The following is a 10029-nucleotide window of genomic DNA, read 5'->3' as shown; positions in this document are numbered from 1 at the left end:
AACCAATTTTTTATATATAAAATACCTCATAAATAGCAAACGATACTTTTGGCACTGATAAATCGCGAACCAATAATTAATGCCGCAAAAAATAGAAATGTCATATAAAATCACATGTATTTCCTATTGATATATTTATAATATTTAAAAGATACAAAAAATAAACACGCTAGTATAAGTACCTAAAAAAATACTGTGCTTATTTTTTTCTAATTACAATGATGTTATAATTTCAGTATCATGTTATTTTAACAAATGAAACTGTATATATATTAAATTTAAATAATAGCAACTAATTACAACATGCAAACTTGTGTATATTTACTTTTTACTAACCACAAAAGCATAATTTTGCAGTCGTTTGAGACAAAAGTTTTTGTTATATCTTGTTGTCGCGGTTAAAATTCAGCATTTATTCGCGTGCTTCCACCCAGTGGCCTTTCGAAGCGTTGAAAATTGCATTTATATGTACATATATCTATACACACATACGACTAGTTACTATGGATACTGTTCATGAATATGACTGGGTACTATAATTCAATATAAAACGATATTGTTTTTTTTAATATACTACACGTACAAGTGATATTTGCAAAGTAAGCAGATAGCCATTTTCACGTGACATAGCAGATTTTATGCAATGCATATATAATATGTTATTAAAATTACCGTGTATATTTATAAACCAGTTGAGTGCAATGTTCAGTTATTGATATGTTTATTCTATGCGAAAGAAGAACTCATTACCATTTTTATTATGATAATAACAATCACGTCAATAATAATAAAGCGGGAAAAAGTTACGTTCATAAAAAGAAAAGAAAGAAATGGAATGTACTCCGTTAATAGAGACGTTTAACGATCGATGAATTTTATGAACACTGTGTTGAGAACTGTTGTTTATGAAACAGTTACCAAAATAAAAGGCTATCGAAAACCCTGTGCGCGTGCCGAAAGCAAAGAGCACAGGTGCGAGACATATATAAATATTATATATAATACTTATTATTTACAGTAAAAAACAAATAGTATAATATTCTACAAACATGAAAATAAACGAGTATTGGGTCGGACATATTATTAAATGTAAAGCCTTAATAATGCATAAAAATACCTAGAAGATTAGTTGAATAATAAATAAAGAATTGAAATATTTTCTCCGCTTTGTATCACTCGTACGTTAACTACCAACAATACTATCAACTATGTATAATATAATAAATAACCCTTAAGCCTTCGAATTAACCACTTGCATTTTCTCCGTCGAAATCTTCCTTCTAATGTCTTCAGGCAACCCTTCTATTACCACTCCCACTTCGTCTACCGTATATTTATCCCAACTTTCAGCTGAACCGAAGGCTCCCTTTCTCGTCGCCAGAAACGCGAGAGCTTTCAAAACTTGACCGGAACACTTTTGCAAATTGCTCAAAGCCTTTGCAGCGTCTTTATAAGCGTCCGGGTGAAGTCTGGCAATTTCCGAAGCGTTAAAAGCGCACAACAACTGTTTCATGGCTGCCAAATCGTAAGAAGTGTAATCTTCCGGCTCCTTATCGCCCCAGTCTTCCTTAACTTTATCAACGATTGCTTCCAATTGCTCCTGAGATAAATCATAAAACAATCCAAAATTTTCAATGACATCGATAGAAGACAGAGTCAAGTTTTCATATTCTTCAGGCTCGATACCAATAGTGACCCAATGTAAAACGTTTAATTTATCTTCAGGGATGGCACTAGATTCTCCGTAAAAATTTACCAAAGTGGACCATATGAATTGGGCTTCTTCTTTATCCATTTTAATACGGCCTAAATGCGACAGACAGTTAGTTATATCTTTAGGCGGCATTGATTCAAGCTCGTCTAATGTCAAAACTCTATCTTCTGGATATTGAAGAACGTCGTCGCAGAATATAGTACTATTTGTGGCAAATGTGTAATGAATCAGAATTATAAGAAACAACATATTGATAGTCCAAACTAATATGTACTGAATCTAAATGCCTTTAACGTGTCGTGATATGTCAGAGCAGTTGGCTTTAATATTTAACCAAGGTAAGAGATCCAATTTAAATTCATTGTACAACAAATTTATATAGATCAAAATGTTTAAATTAATTAATGTTGTTGCTGATGGTAAAAATATAAAATTTCATTGTGGTATGAGAGAAAAGGGCGATGAGTAATTGCTTTAATATATTATCTTTATACATTTTAGACGTTGAAAAATTGCATTTGCTCAAGGGTCGTATTTTTTTCACTCCAGGCAAGTCAAGTGAAACGTTTTAAAAGTCATCAACAAGCCTTCAGCTTTTTTTCAAATATATAATTAATCCTCTTAGCCCGGCATTATACTCTAATTCTATTAAATTAAAGGACATGTTTTATACTCTTAATTATCTTTTAACAAACGCTTCATTGAAAAGGATTTATAATAAATAGTCGATATATGCATTAAATAACAATTTGAGACACATTATTGAGTGTTTATTATTAGTGCAAGATATAAACAAAAAATTATAAAAAGCAAAAATATTAAAGTGCTCCATTTAATACTTGTTTGAAACTTTATTTACAGTGAACTTATAAAATATAACAACGGCAAAGTTAAAAACCAACTAGTATATAGCACTGTTGTCATGTAATAAAAAGACAATTCAACAGAGTTTTCAATATCGAGTATTGAATATAACAAATAATACATTCATATACAAAGAGAAACTATACACTTAATGCATAAAGTTTTTCGCTATCTATGTTTATAATGCATACAATTTTTGCTCCCCAAAGTCGTCTCATAAATTTTTACTTTTTCTTGAAATTGATCCTTTTAGCGCGTTGATATTCGACTACTGTGACTCTAAACCATTTCTGGAAATTCCTAAAAGGGATTCGCCTGAAGGGAAAAATCAAAGCAATTACTTCGGACCCTTCGACAAAAGTGGACGTGGATACAAAATGTAACGTATCACGTTTTTTTTCTATTTTTGCTCTCTCGCGAGACTTTGATAAATGATATTATATATCACGTAGATGTATTGATTTATCTTGTGCATTCAAAACTAACTTTAAATAGCTAACTTTTAAAAAAAAAACTTTTAAAACTCGGCACATTATGTTAACACAAACGCAAAAGTTTAGGCTTTGACACGAAAGTTTCTGAATTCGAATGTGAGCATTAAAGAGAGAGCATCTTAAACGAACTGTGTCAATCGTATGCTGAAAGTCTGGCAATTTTTATCCATTTTCATTTTTAAAAGCTTCATTTTACAAAAGTCTATAAAACAAGATTAAACAGAGTTAAAATTTACGATCGATTTACTCGAACCAAGCGCTATAAATTGCACGCAAACACTTGAATAGACCCTTGTGCACAATTTCACTGTATATCATGTGAATAAATGTATAATACATATCCATATGTTTTTTTATTCGCATGTTAGTCATATAGAAATTTGATGAATGATGTATTTCACAAAAAGTAAAAAGAAATATGCAATACATTTATAAGCTATCATCCAAATTTATATCTAACATATAATGAGATTAGGTACCAGAAAAACTACTATATGTGTGAATATAATGCGTGATAGACAATGGGTTCTACCCTGCGAAAATGCATAGTGTTATTCTACCCCTTATTAACGATCGCCGAAGTGACCATCTGACCGACACTAATTCGACTTTTAAAACCTGCCATTTTGACTTCACTACCTAGTAGCGGCACTTACATTTCTATATATACATATGTGGTAATTTATATATGCATATAAAATAAACTGTTATTAGTTAATCCGGCGTGTATTTTGTCTGCAAAGTCACACCCCTTCGGCCTCACAACCCAAAACTTTAGAGGCATTTTTAGGATTCTGAGATAAAATTATCATGAACAGACTTTCGCACATGTTTTTTAATATTAAGCAAATAAACGTAATGATGGACTTTTCAGTAGTCGAGTGGTGTGACTTTGCATCTATATAGACGCCAGAAAAGATAACTATATATGTAAATAATTCGCCAAATATGCACAGTAGAATTAAGGTGTCTTTATTTAGATTGTCTAGAAGTTTACCCAATGCGCCATGCTGGCCATTATTAAAACAAGAAGTATACCACTAGATAAAAAAACAATTATTATGCACACCTAAAATAAATGAGCACCATCCTACATTTTTTTCCAGCTCTTCATAGCCATATCGTCGAAAACATATTTGTGTATATTGAGGTAATGAATAAAGCGGCCACTAAATTAAGTTCAAAATATTTTTTAGGAAAAGATTAAAGAAACTTATCTGACAATGAAACAAGCGGGTGTAATAGTTAAAACAAGTAAGTAATGCATTTTAAATAAATATTTAACTGAAACTATGCATTGTAAGCATGCTACTACAAAATTGTAGTATCTAAGGAATTCTACAATAAAACAACATTATACTATGTATAAGCATAGGGCTATGTTAATATATTTTATATAAAAATTTCTAAGGAGACTGCACAAATTTTCTTTCTTTCGCCATCGACATAAAATAGTTAGAATAGTTAGAAATTATTTTCAGTTGCACTCTAGGACCATAATTTCCCTTTGATGCATTGAGGATAATTACGGTTATTGTTATACTCTTTCTTAAAAAAACGCCATCTAATTAAAATATAATACCTATGAAATGCAATATTTGATTTTAATTTTTTTCCTCTTTAGAAAGAATACAATTATAATTGCTGCCAATAAATAATAAATTATTCAGTATAAAAGATTTGCTATAATGATATATAATAACTTGTTATATTAGTAAATTTACATACTGGTTTAAAATATGCTATTAGTTGTTTTTCATATGAAGTTTTTTAATCCCTTTACTTTAATATACTAAAAAGCATTAAAAGTACATTTGTACTATTGATTATGATAGATAAAAAATTATATTACGCATAAGTAAATATTATTATTAGGGATTTGTCAAGTAGGAAATGTAAAATTTATGGTTTTTAAATTGCTGAAAATATTCTCAGTATTGTTTTCACAAAATAACATATTTCGTTGTCCCATTATTGTGGAGTTTATTCTTGAATTAAATTTAAGTTTTTCCGTTATAGTCAATCGAATAATTTATTGCGAGTAGAGAAAAATGTTATTGTGAATTGCATGTAAATATTTTTAACATTAAGTTAAAATAAATAAACAGAATATTTTTATCGTACTTTATAATTCTTACAATCCAATAATAACTAATATAATGATAAACCTTCCTTACCATTGAATTAAATAATTATTGTATTGACTAAGATTGGAATATAAAACCGTAGTCCGATCATAAAATATCTTTTTTTTTGTAAATTATAAGTATAAAATTGCAATTTATATGATAAAAATCTCAATAAATATTTTATGATACTTTCTATAAGCATATAAAACCTTAAATAATAAAAATGCTTAAAGTTTATATTATTCAACAAATAATACAATTCTTGATACTTGAACACTGCCTATATATCTGAATCATTGGGTATGCGTGAAAAACAGTATTGATTATTTTATTTGTGAATAATTCAAAAAGCCCACAAAACAATACCATTATTTTTTCGTGATCCTTCGCAAGTTCCGGCTCTCCCTTTTTGTGCCATTTAAAACATTTCTCACTGGGCTTAAACACAATAAGCCCTTGAGTTCTTTGAGCAAATGGAACGATTCCAGACTCGGAAATATAATCCATTGGCAACGCCAAAGGTCCGAATATACCACTGCTGATATACTCTTTGAGGAAAAACCAAATTGGTCGTTGCTGCGAAAATTTTATTAAAACTTCTTTGATGTATTTCGAAGTTTTGATCGATCTATCCGTCAATTTCGACTATAATATGCCGGTGTAGTACTCAAAGGACATTCCCTTTGTTCTCTCATACGCATTGTTCCCGGTGCTCGGTAATCCTGCGTTATCAACGTGTAGATTTTGCAAATCAAGATGTCTGAAAGATGACCCTTATCAATGCCTCAATCATAACAAAATACAGTAGATGTACTACATTCTATTTGTGTCATATTCGATGCACGTATTTATACAATACCCAATCATTTAGACTCCTATTCCTTTAAAGATAACACGACAAAAAAAATATGTTTTTTTGTGTACGTGCAAAGTTCAAATGTTGCCAAAAAAACATTGAGCATATTTAGTTTGATTCTAAATTTTATTATGTTAATAATGTTAAATATGTATTTTTAACCCGGGGTCATATAACATTAATACTAATTTTATTTTTATAATATTTACGAAAGAATTTAATTAGAGCAGTAGGTATTTTTTCGTGTTTTGTCAATCTAAATGTCTATTACACTTTAAACTTCAGCTAATTTGTCAACAGCGAAAGCTTTTTTTATTTCTACAAGAAAACCATACTGCGACTCCTGTAAACTATTTTTCATAATAATTTTAATCTATTGCTTGATGTCAACAGTAAATAGAACGGTAATATCGTATCTTTGTGGTTTAGTTGGAAAGTCACTCATGAATATTGTAAATACCAAGAGTCCTAAAATTAAAAATTGAAGAACGCTAACAAATAATAGAATGACATTTTAAAGATGGTTTTAATTAAAAATTTTTAAATTTTCCAGCTAAAAATATAATTGAAGTAATTAATAAATATATGATATAACACCTAGCGTAATTATAAGCCTAATCAACGTGCAATAACATCGCTCCTATAAAGATCCTAAAGATCTAGCAGCTGTAGAGAAGCATGCCGCGTTCTTACTACGCGGTACCTAACTAGACTAGATATACACAAAGACGCTCGAACTACTACTACTTCGCGTCACAGACTACTTGTGCATCGGCTCCTATTTGAACATCACTTCCATGACTTCAAAAAGGATCTACTGACGAAACCGAAGATCTACTATTAAAGTGACTACGTACAACTTGTAAGCTTTAGTGGTAAGGGTTTTGCATAGTGTGACGTTCGACATGTCTCACACAGACAGAATCAGTTATTAAAATTTCAATCGCCCCATCGTCAATATAAGAGATACTTTATTATTTGAATTTCTTACTAGTCATCTAAACATTCAAATTCTATTTCCCAAAACCATCCAGTTGCAGCTGATTCGTGGTCCTGCCTTAGGCAGTTGGAACTAACCCATAGCGACATTCAAGAGTCTTCCTTGCGGAGATAACATACTACCTTGAGTGTACAACGTCCCTAAACATTAGACACTTGGGCTTCGTCCTTGGTCGATCTCTAAAGACTACATTCCCTAGAACTGCGACACTACGACTACGCTCTCGAGAGTATCGGAGTCAATAAAACGCCCCTTAGTAAGTGCAACCTAAATGCTGCATTATCAGAGAGCCTGCGACACTGAGATACTTCGCTTCCCAGTAGCAGCGTGAAAATCGTTTTTTTATGTTTTATAACGATGATAAATTTAAAATTTAAAATATTTTATTCAACACCACGTCATATAAACGCAAAAAATATTAGTTTTTTTTTATCTTTAACTTTAAATTATATTTTCAAGATTAATAAAAATAACTATGTGTTTAATTTAAAAAAAAAAGATTTTGCGATGGAATTATGTTTTTTTAATTAAAATAATATCTGATTTTCAGGGTTCACAGCATTATTTTCATTTACAATTCAATAAACTTAGACAAATATATTACACGTTAAAGTAAGAGATAATAAAAATAATAGTGATATATGTATGTATTTATATAATAATAAAAAAGTAACATATAAAATTTATGATTAAAACATATTTTTTTATAATGAACTTATACTATTATTCATGTTTTAATGCGATTTTTCATTGTTGTAATATATTGCGATAAACATCATTTTAAAAACAGTTATTTTTTATTATAAAGTAAGCCAATAAAAAGCATTGCGTTTTATTTGAAACAAGTATTAAATAATAAAATTATGCCAATTTTTATTTATGTATGTTTTTTACTTAGCATCGAAAACAATATTGATAAATATATAAAACATCTTTAATAATAATATATTTAATATATACGCGATTATTATAATATTGCTTAGAATTAATAACAATATATTGTAATTAATTCCAGGCACACGTCTTACCAGTGTTAATGACACGAAAATGTGGGAGTAGAATACAAAATATATGTACATATTTGCCGCACGTATTCTATCATAAAAATGGTATCCGATGCGCAAAGATAGAATGCCTATATTATTAAGTGAATAATGAATACCATCATAGGATAGTTGAGAGAATAAAATCATAACTTCAATACATGCTATAGCGATTAATCACTATACTGAATTAAACATTATACTAAAATTTCAGTAGAATTATTTACAATTCTACTGAAATTTTAATAAAGAGATGCCATCGCATTTTATGATCTTTTTCGCATACATTAAAGAATGCGAATACATAAAGTAGACAACAGCTTGTCTGAAGTGAAGGGACAAGGTTGGCCCGAACGAGGCTTATTAAGCTTCTCGCAGACGTTCTGAATTTCCTTTCTATTCTATTTTATCTAGCTTAAGTAACGAGAAGTAATAACTTTTAAGGCGGGTTCCTGTTAGAGTGACATCTATATGACATTCGTAAGTCCTTCACAGTTTCCATTGAAATTATCATTACACTTAAGTGAACGTATTACATAGTGATATACTTATATAATTTGATTTATGTACCCGTACATTAATTCAGTGTTATAGTAGACACATATATTTATATAATTGTAGTAGCAAAAAAGGGTACTTTTGATGATGTAAAATATTAAAAATTGTACAATAAAATTCTAATTAAGTAATAATTATTTTTACCACCCACTTATATAGGCAAAATCTTTTAACCATATCGAATGTTAAAAGTTACACAATAAATCATAAATAAATAACGAAGTAAAAACAAAACTGTCTCAATTTTATTTGCCTTCTTTATTTTTTTAAACTATAGTACGTATTTATAGTAACTTAAATTATTTTAAATTTAAATTAAGAAAAATATTGACATGACAAATCAATGCGTCAAGATGGTAAAAAAAGTATACATTGTATTTTTACAATACACACAAAAAAATATAAAATAATAATTCATAGTAAGAAAGAGAAAAAAAATCATAAAATATTAAAAATATATGATACTGTACCAGCTCCTTGTAGCTGACCTTAAATATATTAATGTACAATCCCAGCCTATTAGGGAGCCGGATGGCAACAGCCATTGGTGATTCGGAGAGTGCGGACGTTCTTGCTCTAACGGAAATCAAAAGAGGACACAAGAACAGTCCAAAGTGTTTCCATCGAAGTTCATAACTTTCAGCTTCGACTGAGCTGCGCTCTTAGTGTAAATTAATTTTCAAATCGCTCTAGAATCATTTATAATTTGTTCTTGGCAACTTTGGTACTTTTATTGTTTATTTGTACTATATTTGTCAATTTGTACAGGATTAAAATATTTTTGTTATAATATTTATTTTCTTATTTAAAGTTAATTTTAATTTAATTATTATATTAATAATAATTATTTATTATATATGGTTCAAAAGAAAGATGAAAGCAAATTACTAAATTAAAAACGTGTCACTAACACATTGATTAGATATAAGCATTCTTCAAAATAATATATTACACTCTCGTCATATGCCGAGTATATATGATCAATTTCTGAAAATTTCGGAATGCTTAGATCACTCTAGTTTCATAGAAGCAATTATATTTATACTGCACACTTACGCCTACTCGAATATATGAACAGCGCTATAAATATCATTTTACTAACCGAGTGAAGGTGCGCATACAAGGATACGTTCTATTTTATTTTTTAAGAAAAGCCAGGAAACTATTTGCACTAAACCGTCATCCGGTTTAAAAGAGCGCAATAAAGTACGGTGGCAAGACACACAGGCTCCAGACTTTTTTATGCGTCCAAAAGTGATAAAGCTAAAATATGATCTTATTACTTTTGCACGCAAACTGTTGTTGCTATTTCTATTTTTTATTCGTGAATTTCGACGAGAATTAATGAAACGTGAAAATGAAAACGTCGAG

General features: G+C 29.6%; 1 protein-coding gene across 1 annotated transcript; it reads right to left on the bottom strand.

Moving 5' to 3' along the window:
• Nucleotides 1-1231: 1231 nt before the first annotated feature.
• On the bottom strand, nt 1232-7146 carry LOC148232141 (otoancorin-like). Its single transcript, XM_088191218.1, has 2 exons — nt 7049-7146; nt 1232-1916 (listed from the first exon to the last, which is right to left on the bottom strand). The coding sequence occupies exons 1-2, from the start codon at nt 7144-7146 to the stop codon at nt 1232-1234; spliced, it is 783 nt and encodes a 260-aa protein (XP_088047344.1).
• Nucleotides 7147-10029: the final 2883 nt, after the last annotated feature.

This window comes from Plectrocnemia conspersa, unplaced genomic scaffold, assembly GCF_051122295.1.
Source record: "Plectrocnemia conspersa isolate PC_06_02 unplaced genomic scaffold, ASM5112229v1 ptg000009l, whole genome shotgun sequence".
NCBI lineage: Eukaryota > Metazoa > Arthropoda > Insecta > Trichoptera > Polycentropodidae > Plectrocnemia > Plectrocnemia conspersa.
This window is presented reverse-complemented; position numbering and strand designations above follow the sequence as displayed.

Coding starts and splice junctions, on each gene's coding strand:
- LOC148232141 (XM_088191218.1), bottom strand. CDS start 7,146: ATGTCGCTATGGGTTAGTTCCAACTGCCTAAGGCAGGACCACGAATCA. Junction 1,917..7,048: donor TTTGAATGTTTAGATGACTA/GTAAGAAATTCA, acceptor TGCCACAAATAG/TACTATATTCTGCGACGACG.